An 11,750-nucleotide genomic window follows, 5' to 3' on the forward strand; every position below is an offset into this window, starting at 1 on the left:
ATGCGTGTGTTACAGGTGACCTAGTGAGAATTAATCTATATGCGTGTGTTACGGGTGACCTAGAGTGAGAATTCATCTATATGCGTGTGTTACGGGTGACCTAGAGTGAGAATTCATCTATATGCGTGTGTTACGGGTGACCTAGAGTGAGAATTCATCTATATGCGTGTGTTACGGGTGACCTAGAGTGAGAATTCATCTATATGCGTGTGTTACGGGTGACCTAGAGTGAGAATTCATCTATATGCGTGTGTTACGGGTGACCTAGAGTGAGAATTCATCTATATGCGTGTGTTACGGGTGACCTAGAGTGAGAATTCATCTATATGCGTGTGTTACGGGTGACCTAGAGTGAGAATTCATCTATATGCGTGTGTTACGGGTGACCTAGAGTGAGAATTCATCTATATGCGTGTGTTACGGGTGACCTAGAGTGAGAATTCATCTATATGCGTGTGTTACGGGTGACCTAGAGTGAGAATTCATCTATATGCGTGTGTTACGGGTGACCTAGAGTGAGAATTAATCTATATGCGTGTGTTACGGGTGACCTAGAGTGAGAATTAATCTATATGCGTGTGTTACGGGTGACCTAGAGTGAGAATTAATCTATATGCGTGTGTTACGGGTGACCTAGAGTGAGAATTAATCTATATGCGTGTGTTACGGGTGACCTAGAGTGAGAATTCATCTATATGCGTGTGTTACAGGTGACCTAGTGAGAATTAATCTATATGCGTGTGTTACGGGTGACCTAGAGTGAGAATTAATCTATATGCGTGTGTTACGGGTGACCTAGAGTGAGAATTCATCTATATGCGTGTGTTACGGGTGACCTAGAGTGAGAATTCATCTATATGCGTGTGTTACGGGTGACCTAGAGTGAGAATTAATCTATATGCGTGTGTTACGGGTGACCTAGAGTGAGAATTCATCTATATGCGTGTGTTACAGGTGACCTAGTGAGAATTAATCTATATGCGTGTGTTACGGGTGACCTAGAGTGAGAATTAATCTATATGCGTGTGTTACGGGTGACCTAGAGTGAGAATTCATCTATATGCGTGTGTTACGGGTGACCTAGAGTGAGAATTCATCTATATGCGTGTGTTACAGGTGACCGAGTGAGAATTCATATCATCCGTGTAAAGAAGCATTTCCTTTATAAGAACCTCAACTCTCTACTTCCTCTTGATACAGGTTAAATCTTGATTTGAGCAGTCAGCTCAGACGACCTAGATACGTACTAATGGTCCGAGTCCACAGCCTCTCCAGTTGTGAATCCTAGACCTACTATTGTGGTAGTCTGACTGCTGTGGCTGGCAGCATGTTAATCCCACATTCCCCCAAGACACTGTTTCATACTGACACATTTGTCATCACACACACACACACACACACACACACACACACACACACACACACACACACACACACACACACACACACACACACACACACACACACACACACACACACACACACACACACACACACACACACACACACACACACACCCCCCCCCCCTTCCCAGATCTTCAGTGAGCCACAGTCAAGAAGCAGGACCTACACCCAGTGGTCCCGATGTCAATGGGTGTACTGATCTGATACTGCAGCCACTCTGCTGCAATCTGGAAGCCCTCCAAGGGAACGACACGGCAGGCGTTCCGGACCGCCTCCCCCTGCTGCGCTCGGAACGCTGGAACACATCGGAACACGGACACATGCACCAGGGTCGTGATCAGTCCCAACAAACTGGACAGAACATTCTTTGATAATACATCATATTATTTATGGATTTGCTAAGATTGATTTATGCAAAGTTATTCAATTAAAATAGGGGTCACATTGCTTACAGTTGAAGAAGGAGTTGAAGTCTTCATCACTGTCGAAGTCATGACGGGAGTACTCACAGCTGGGACTGTCGTTCCTGGAAGGGAAACCAGTCTAGCAGGACGAGCACGAGAACACAAAGTCAGACAATTGAAGAACCTTCCCAAAGCATGTAAAGAAACAATAGAAATAGTGGAGAAGCTCAACCTTTTGTTGTAGTTGTCATTATTTATCATAGTTTGTGTTTAACTCAATGAGTCCGTTACTTGCTCATTTTTCTAATGAACATTTTGATACTTTAATGTTCACCTGCACAAAATGTTGGACTTGTAGCCCGTCTCACCTTGACTAGGTTGGTCATGGTGGCTCTGAAGTACTTGATCATCATCTGGATGATGACAGGATCCTTGGAGAGAATCTCATGTCTGAACAGGGTTCCCCATGTGATCTGGGTGGAAGATCTTAGGAACTGGTGGGGAAATGCATACTTCAGTTCAGAGAAGAATAGATTATCAGAACAGATGAAAAATGAAAGAACCCTGTCACCATTCAGTGCTCCAGGCCCAGAAACGACAAAGGGAGATATGGAGAAACAGTAGTATTAACTAGCTGTATGGATTTGAATCAAGAGCCTGTGGCTGGTACTTTACTGTGACAGCAGGTAAGTCACCTGGCTGGTACTTTACTGAGACAGCAGGTAAGTCACCTGGCTGGTAATTTACTGAGACAGCAGGTAACTCACCTGGCTGGTACTTTACTGTGACAGCAGGTAACTCACCTGGTTGGTACTTTACTGTGACAGCAGGTAACTCACCTGGCTGGTACTTTACTGTGACAGCAGGTAACTCACCTGGCTGGTACTTTACTGAGACAGCAGGTAACTCACCTGGCTGGTACTTTACTGTGACAGCAGGTAACTCACCTGGCTGGTACTTTACTGTGACAGCAGGTAACTCACCTGGCTGGTACTTTACTGTGACAGCAGGTAACTCACCTGGCTGGTACTTTACTGTGACAGCAGGTAACTCACCTGGCTGGTACTTTACTGAGACAGCAGGTAACTCACCTGGCTGGTACTTTACTGAGACAGCAGGTAACTCACCTGGCTGGTACTTTACTGTGACAGCAGGTAACTCACCTGGCTGGTACTTTACTGTGACAGCAGGTAACTCACCTGGCTGGTACTTTACTGTGACAGCAGGTAACTCACCTGGCTGGTACTTTACTGTGACAGCAGGTAACTCACCTGGCTTGGGTGAGTGGTGAAGGCCAGGAATGCTTCTGTGTACTTGCTGAGGTTTGCAGGTACATCTACCTCCACACCTGAACCCTGCATTAGAAACACATAAGACAAAAGGACAGAACCATCAAGTACTATAAAGAAAATACATAAAACAATATAGTAAATAGATGATCATAATCAAAGACAGTGCAGACAAACTCACCACTAAGAAGCAGAGTTGGCTGCCAAGGGAACACAGGACCTGACAAAGCCTCTTCAGGAAGATGTAGTGTCTCTCCACCACTGGCCTGGGGGGGGGGGGGAAATAACAGACCGTATGAGCTCCAATGCTAATGCTTAACATCAACCGCGTTCTAGAGCAAAAAAACATAAGACTGCTGGGCAGGAGCTGACGTGGAACACCAACATGTGTAGGCTACTCACTGTGTCGGAGAGGATGTGTTGTATGTTGCAGCTCCATCTGCAGACCTGTAGCCACAAACCAATGAGAATGAGAAGCCTGAACGAGCTAGAAACGCTTCTGTGTAAAGCCGTAAGGCTGATGAGGGGAATGGTACTCACTGTGCTGCAGACAGGATGTAGTGCATGGCGACATCATCAAACAGCACCATGAGCGGTTTCCTGTCATCCAGCTTCCCCTGTGGACACACCAGGCACAGTTATTTGTATTTATATTTGTTATTTATATTTGTATTGAGAACACCTTTATTTAACCAGGTTGGCCAGTTGAGAACACCTTTATTTAACCAGGTAGGCCAGTTGAGAACACCTTTATTTAACCAGGTAGGCCAGTTGAGAACACCTTTATTTAACCAGGTAGGCCAGTTGAGAACACCTTTATTTAACCAGGTTGGCCAGTTGAGAACACCTTTATTTAACCAGGTTGGCCAGTTGAGAACACCTTTATTTAACCAGGTTGGCCAGTTGAGAACACCTTTATTTAACCAGGTTGGCCAGTTGAGAACACCTTTATTTAACCAGGTAGGCCAGTTGAGAACACCTTTATTTAACCAGGTTGGCCAGTTGAGAACACCTTTATTTAACCAGGTTGGCCAGTTGAGAACACCTTTATTTAACCAGGTTGGCCAGTTGAGAACACCTTTATTTAACCAGGTAGGCCAGTTGAGAACACCTTTATTTAACCAGGTAGGCCAGTTGAGAACAAGTTGTCATTTACAACTGTGACCTGGCCCGGATAAAGCAAAACAGTGCGACAAAAACAACAACACAGAGTTACATGGGATAAACAAGTGTACAGTCAATAACACAATAGAAAAAAAAGCATATATACAGTGTGTGCAAATGGCGTGAGGTGGTAAGGCAATAAATAGGCCATAGTAGCGAAGTAATTACAATTTAGCAAATTAACACTGGAGTGATAGATGTGTAGATGATGATGTGCAAGTAGAAATACTGGTGTGCAAAAGAGAAGTAAATAAATAAAAACAATATGGGGATGAGGTAGGTAGATTGGATGGGCTATTTACAGATGGACTATGTACAGCTGTAGCGATTGGTTAGCTGCTCTGATAGCTGATGTTTAATGTTAGTGAGGGAAATATAAGTCTCCAGCTTAAGTGATTTTTGCAATTCGTTCCAGTCATTGGCAGCAGAGAACTGGAAGAAACGGCAGCCAAAGGAGGTGTTGGCTTTGGGGATGATCAGTGAGATACACCTGCTGGAGCGCGTGCTACGGGTGGGTGTTGTTATCATGACCAGTGAGCGGAGATAAGGCAGAGCTTTACCTAGCATGGACTTGTAGATGACCTGGAGCCAGTGGGTCTGGTGACAGGTCGCAGTGGTGGGTGGTATATGGGGCTTTGGTGACAAAACGGATGGCACTGTGATAGACTACATCCAATTTGCTGAGTAGAGGGTTGGAGGCTATTTTGTAAATGACATCGCCGAAGTCGAGGATCGGTAGGATGGTCAGTTTTAAGAGGGTATGTTTGGCAGCATGAGTGAAGGAGGCTTTGTTGTGAAATAGGAAGCCGATTCTAGATTTAATATGAGTTTACAGTCTAGCCAGACACCTAGGTATTTGTAGTTGTCCACATATTCTGAGTCAGAACCGTCTAGAGTAGTGATGCTGGGCGGGCGGGTGCGGGCAGCGAACGGTTGAAAAGCATGCATTTGGTTTTACTAGCGTTTAAGAGCAGTTGGAGGCCACGGAAGGAGTGTTGTATGGCGTTGAATCTAGTTTGGAGGTTTGTTAACACAGTGTCCAAAGAAGGGCCAGAAGTATACAGCATGGTGTCGTCTGTATAGAGGTGGATCAAAGAATCACCTGCAGCAAGAGTGACATCATTGATATATACAGAGAAGAGTCAGCCTGAGAAATTAACCCTGTGGTAACCCCATAGAGACTGCCAGAGGTCCGGATAATAGGCCCTCCGATTTGACACACTGAACTGTATCAGATTAGTAGTTGGTGAAACAAGCGAGGCAGTCATTTGAGAAACCAAGGCTGTTGAGTCTGCCGATAAGAATGCGGTGATTGACAGAGTGGGAAGCCTTGGCCAGGTCGATGAAGACTGCTGCACAGTACTGTCTTTAAGATGTTAAGATGACACAGCAGTTTTCACAGCCCTGTGACGTAACTGACTAGTACTGGCCATTCAGTAGCTGTAGACCTCCATTTCACATTCCAACAAATATAAATATATATTTTTATTTTATTTAACTAGGCAAGTCATTTAAGAACAAAGTCGTATTTACCTTGACGGCCTACCAAGGTTAAACCCGGACGACGCTGGGCCAATTGCGCCCCGCCCTATGGGACTCCCAATCACGGCCGGATGTGATACAGCCTGGAATCGAACCAGGGACTGAAGTGATGCCTCTAGCACTGAGATGCAGTGTCTTAGACCGCAGCGCCACTCGGGAGCCGTGAACAAATATCTGGTCCTGTCCTAGAAAGGGGTGTGCCTGCAGTAAGGGGAGTGTCTGGACATAAAGGGCCCTGTCAGGTCCTTACAAACCCTGCCTGCTGTAAGGGGAGTGTCTAGTAATGTGTAGTAACCTTGCGGCTGATGGCGATGAGCAGGCACTCGGCAGCCTCCAGCTGCAGCTCTGTCTCACTGAGCAGCAGACATAGCATTTCCAGCAGGCGACAGTTGTCATTGGTGAGGTGGGCCAGGGCCACCCAGTCTATGTAGCCTGCCAGGGTGCTCAGAGCAGCCACACCTACACGACAGTGGGCCTTGGCCTAACCGGGGGCAGGAAACAGAGGGAGGGAAGAGGAAGGAGTAGGGAGGGGAGAGATGAGAGAGAGGGGGCAGAACAGAGAGAGGGAAGAGGAAGGAGTAGGGAGGGGAGAGATGGGAGAGAGGGGGCAGAACAGAGGGAGGGAAGAGGAAGGAGTAGGGAGGGGAGAGATGGGAGAGAGGGGGCAGAACAGAGAGAGGGAAGAGGAACGAGTAGGGAGGGGAGAGATGGGAGAGGGGGCAGAACAGAGAGAGGGAAGAGGAAGGAGTAGGGAGGGGAGAGATGGGAGAGAGGGGGCAGAACAGAGAGAGGGAAGAGGAAGGAGTAGGGAGGGGAGAGATGGGAGAGAGGGGGCAGAACAGAGGGAGGGAAGAGGAAGGAGTAGGGAGGGGAGAGATGGGAGAGAGGGGGCAGAACAGAGAGAGGGAAGAGGAAGGAGTAGGGAGGGGAGAGATGGGAGAGAGGGGGCAGAACAGAGAGGGAAGAGGAAGGAGTAGGGAGGGGAGAGATGGGACAGAACAGAGAGAGGGAAGAGGAAGGAGTAGGGAGGGGAGAGATGGGAGAGAGGGGGCAGAACAGAGAGAGGGAAGAGGAAAGAGTAGGGAGGGGAGAGATGGGAGAGAGGGGGCAGAAAAGAGAGGGAAGAGGAAGGAGTAGGGAGGGGAGAGATGGGAGAGAGGGGGCAGAACAGAGAGAGGGAAGAGGAAGGAGTAGGGAGGGGAGAGATGGGAGAGAGGGGGCAGAACAGAGAGAGGGAAGAGGAAGGAGTAGGGAGGGGAGAGAGGGGGTAGGGGGGTAGAACAGAGAAGTCTCTTTAGCTGGGTGTCTAACTGTAAATATAATTTATTAGAATATATATTGTAGTGCATCTAAAACACTCCTTCCTACCTGCAATTCTTGGCCTGGTATTTTTTTCTGGAAGAGATACAAAAAGGTAGAACATATCAATAAAAGGTGAAAAATACTGCCGCAAAATAATCTACACCATGAGACAGACTGTCTGTTTACCAGTTTGCGGTACTCGTCGACGTGGAGCTGCAGGATGGTGAGCAGGAAGCTAAAGATGCTCTCCATGTTCTGGGTGAGGGTCTGCTGGATGTCCCTGCGGCGCTGGGCGGGCAGCGTCTGGAAGGTGATCACGTCCTCCGCCAGCCGCAGCAGGATCATCATCACCAGCTCAGTCTGGGCCTCCTGGGGGCAGGAAGGAATGAGGGAGGGAGAGGGAGTTGACATTATTCTGATCACAACAACTTCATTTGTATACTGGAATGTACTCTCCAATTGAATTCATTGATGTTTTGAGCCCTTGGCACCCCACCAACATAACAACCTAGGGGAAACACTGAAATAGAAAGTGCTGACTCACCCCTATGCTGGTCAGTGTCTCCATCTCCTTGAGCATGTCAGGCCAGTGCTGAGGCCATTCTCTCTTGATCATCTCCACTATGATCCGTGCAAGAACGTCCTTGATGTGACTCTCCTCCTCCAGGATAGGATATGTGCCCTGCAGAGCGAGGCAGTGTGCCAGTCAGGGAACGGACTAGTGTCAGCATATTAATTCATGTACACCTAACAGATCACGCAACAATGCGGAATTTGTTGGTTTATTTCTACTTTTTTTATTTTTTACTATATTTGCTGTTCTGTGGACAGACCACCATTAATTCCCTTCATCTTGTCTGCCACATACCTTTTCTAGAAAAATAGAGAAATTGGGTGTTTATCACCCAGACAGACTTACAGATGACAACAGCCCCATGGCACAGTTCTTCAGCTGGACTTTCTCCTGCTGTGGCATGTTGTTCCATCTGAACCTGTTCTCAACATGAAGAAAAACAAGCTTTTGGGGAACACATTGGCAGCACGTGTCCAGGCCACATGTGTAGGGGAATATCTTGATGACAATGATGGAGTGGCTGGTAGTCTAGCGGTTGAGGGCATTGGGCCAGTAACCGAAAGGGCGCTGGTTCAAATCCCTGAGCTGACTAGAAAAAGAATATGTTGATGTGCCCTTGAGCAAGGCACTTATCCAGAGCGACTTACAGGAGCAATGAGGGTTAAGAGTGTCTCCTAAATGACTAAAATGTAAATGTGCAGAACTGAATCATAATGACAAATATACTCATGAACTCACTTGATGACGTGCTCCAGTATCTGTAGACCAAAGTGCCTCACCACTGCTGTTTGGGCTTTATCTGCTAACTGTAGCCCACATGGAACACAGAATGGACACTTCTCTTTGAATTCCTCACAAAACTGAAGAGAAAGAGAGACACGATGGACAAGTTAATGCACTCAATTCGCTACCTTGCGGTAGTCAGCTAGAACAAACTCATTCACATTGATGATATCAGTCATAGTTATCAGTATAATGTATGGAGCTTTACAAAGAAGTGCCTCAGGAGGAGTCAAAGATTGCTACTGTAGCTAGAAAGTAGCTGCTGGCAATCAAAACACTGAATAACTCCAAGTATATTCAACGCAATCAATATATCTAGGCTAAATTCTGGGCATAGGTGATCTTGCATTCAGTTTGAGTGCATCAGGCATCAGTAATGGTTCTGCACAGATATCTAGGTTGCTACCGGTGTGCAATGAATGAAATCTGCAACTTGCAACGTGATGGGAATGGCATGTTAGCCATCTGACGTTAGCTAGCTAGTTAGCTAAATGACTAGCAAGCTACCTACGCCCATTGATTAATCCATGCAATAAACATGGTAAAATGCCACGATCGACGTCTATAACGCTAAGTCATAATTAGCTAGCTATGTATTTATGTAACACAGCCCATCCTCATTCAAGTAATCACAACTGGGAAAAGCTAGCTAGCTAGCTGGCGCCTTACTGGCTAACGTTAGCTAACTAGCATCTAGCCATCGAGATACCTTTAGGGCCTCCAGACGATATATTTGACTAGATTCCGCGTCCATCATCACGTTAACAGCTTTGATGAGGTGATCACACATTTCAGACACTGGTTCACCCATGACTTTGAGTAGCGTCTTCAGAAAGTGAGATAAATGCTAACGGTACTTCACTTTGCAAAACACCTGCAGAATGGGTCAACTGAACGCGCTTCAATAATTCACAGCATGTCCACATGCACAACGTGCTGCGCATGAACGTTCCACAAAATAGGTGTGGAATTTTGGGACTTGTAGTTTTCTCGGTTCAAGGTTGGATTCCAGAGCACAGAGTGATAATTGTCACTACGTGTGATGAAACATACACATGCAAATACTTAATTTCATTGAAATAATTGTGTCAGCACCAAGACAATGCCTTAATTTGGTCTTTTGAATTGTGACTTTTAGGCCAGCCTCCATTCCTGCCAGCCTTCCTTAATCTGGCCGAGGCACGGGTATCAAATCACATTTTATTTGTCACGTGCTGAATTTAACAGGTGAAATGCTTACTTACATGCTCTTAACCAACAATGCAGTTCAAGAACTAGAACTAAGAAAATATTTACTAAATAAACTACAGTTAAAAAAAAAAGTTTAAAAAAGTAATTGACTGTTTGTTTCATTTGATCTTCCACACCACGTCAGGCTATATAGGCCTACACCATTCAGTTATTTTAAACTGCCATGTACAACTGCTCTTAGTATGTGTATTATATTTCAACCAGGAGTTCCCAAACTTTTTTGATACATGACCCCAAAATGTTTCATGACTCCACCATGTAAAAAAACAGCCAATGTTTCGTTTTTATTTGGGTTCCTGACAAGTCTATTACAAATCAGTCTGACAGTACTTTCAAAGTATTTCAATCTGATGGAAGTGTAGTTTGAAGTGACCAAAATGCATCCGAAAGGTCCTCAGGCAATAATTGGGTATGTGTAGAAAAACTCATCTGTGTATAAAATATCAGCATTGCTTTCAATTATGATGTTATTGCATTCAAAAGTTAGGGTCACATGTCACAACCGCATATCGTAACCGTGGTAAAGCAGATTTTTTTGTCACTCAAGAGTTTCTCTTGTGAGTTTCTCTTCAAGTCAGACCCCTAGTTTGGGAAACACTGAAATAGAATAGTAAACAAGTATTTTTGCATCATACCCGTCGTATACAGTACCAGTCAAAAGTCGACACACCTACTCATTCAAGGGTTATTCTTTATTTTTACTATTTAATACATTGTAGAATAATAGTGACGATATTAAAACTAAGAAATAACACATGGAATCATGTAGTAACCAAAAAAGTGTAAAACAAATGAAAATATATTTTATATTCTTCAAAGTAGCCACCCTTTGACTTTATGACAGCTTTGCACACTCTTGATATTCTCTCAACCAGCTTCGTGAAGTAGTCACCTGGAATGCAGGTACATTAGCAGGTGTGGATTGTTAAAAGTTAATTTGTGGAATTTCTTTCCTTCTTAATGTGTTTGAGACAATCAGTTGTGTTGTGACAAGATATATTTGGTATACAGAAGATGGTCTTTTACCAAATAGGGCTAAGTCCATATGATGGCAGGAACAGCTCAAACAAGCAAAGAGAAATGACAGTCCATCGATACTTTTAGACATGAAGGTCAGTCAATCTGGAAAATTTCAAGAACCTATAAAAGTGATGATGAAACTGGCTCACAGGAAAGGAAGACCCAGAGTTTCCTCTGCTGCAGAGGATACGTTTATTAGAGATAATTGCACCTCAGATTGCAGCCCAAATAGATGCTTCACAGAGTTCAAATAACAGACACATCTCAACGTCAATTGTTCAGAGGAGACTGCATGAATGAAGCGTTCATGGTAAAATTGTGGCAAAGAAACCACTACTAATAATAAGAAGAGACTTGCTTAAGCCAAGAAACACAAGCAATGGACATTCAACTGGTGGATATCTGTCATTTGGTCTGATAAGGCACACTTAACCAGTATGGCTACCACAGCATTCTGCAGCGATACGCCATCCCATCTGGTTTGCGCTTAATGGGACTATAATTTGTATTTCAACAGAACAATGACGCAACACACACATCCAGACTAAATAAGGGCAATTTGACCAAGAAGGAGAGTGATGGAGTGCGGCAATCAGATGACCTGGGCTCCATAATCACCCGACCTCAACCCAATTGAGATGGTTTGGAATGAGTAGGACCGCAGATTGAAAACATTCCTCATTAAGCTGGTTGAGAGATTGCCAAGAGTGTGCAAAGCTGTCATCATGGCAAAGGGTGGCTACTTTGAAGAATCTAAAATATATTTAGATTTGTTTAACACTTTTTTGGTTACTACATGATTCCATGTGTTTCATAGTTTTGATGTTTCACTATTATTCTACAACTTGAATGAGTAGGTGTGTCCAAACTTTTGACTGGTCATGTATGTGAGTGATAATCAACTCGGGACTATGCATTCTATGGAAAATAATGAACGACATAGAAGGCGTGTTTGACCTTCCACGGAGTTGCGTTATTTTCCAAAGAACGCATAGAGCCGAGTTGATTATCCCTTTT

General features: G+C 44.8%; 1 protein-coding gene across 1 annotated transcript in view; it reads right to left on the minus strand.

Moving 5' to 3' along the window:
• Window positions 1-9,519, minus strand: part of LOC124039045 (exportin-5) — a 39,125-nt gene extending 29,606 nt beyond the window's left edge. The window contains exons 1-14 of the mRNA XM_046354926.1: window positions 9,172-9,519; window positions 8,418-8,539; window positions 8,025-8,097; window positions 7,650-7,787; window positions 7,292-7,474; window positions 7,172-7,198; window positions 6,099-6,284; window positions 3,638-3,714; window positions 3,500-3,544; window positions 3,279-3,363; window positions 3,080-3,163; window positions 2,177-2,302; window positions 1,857-1,947; window positions 1,571-1,699 (exon numbers count right to left, since the gene is read on the minus strand). Coding sequence (XP_046210882.1) covers window positions 1,571-1,699; window positions 1,857-1,947; window positions 2,177-2,302; window positions 3,080-3,163; window positions 3,279-3,363; window positions 3,500-3,544; window positions 3,638-3,714; window positions 6,099-6,284; window positions 7,172-7,198; window positions 7,292-7,474; window positions 7,650-7,787; window positions 8,025-8,097; window positions 8,418-8,539; window positions 9,172-9,273 — 1,468 coding nt within the window. The 5' untranslated portion in view covers window positions 9,274-9,519. The remainder of the gene's footprint in view (window positions 1-1,570; window positions 1,700-1,856; window positions 1,948-2,176; window positions 2,303-3,079; window positions 3,164-3,278; window positions 3,364-3,499; window positions 3,545-3,637; window positions 3,715-6,098; window positions 6,285-7,171; window positions 7,199-7,291; window positions 7,475-7,649; window positions 7,788-8,024; window positions 8,098-8,417; window positions 8,540-9,171) is intronic.
• Window positions 9,520-11,750: the final 2,231 nt, after the last annotated feature.

Source organism: Oncorhynchus gorbuscha, linkage group LG07 (assembly GCF_021184085.1).
Source record: "Oncorhynchus gorbuscha isolate QuinsamMale2020 ecotype Even-year linkage group LG07, OgorEven_v1.0, whole genome shotgun sequence".
Classification (NCBI taxonomy): Eukaryota; Metazoa; Chordata; class Actinopteri; order Salmoniformes; family Salmonidae; genus Oncorhynchus; species Oncorhynchus gorbuscha.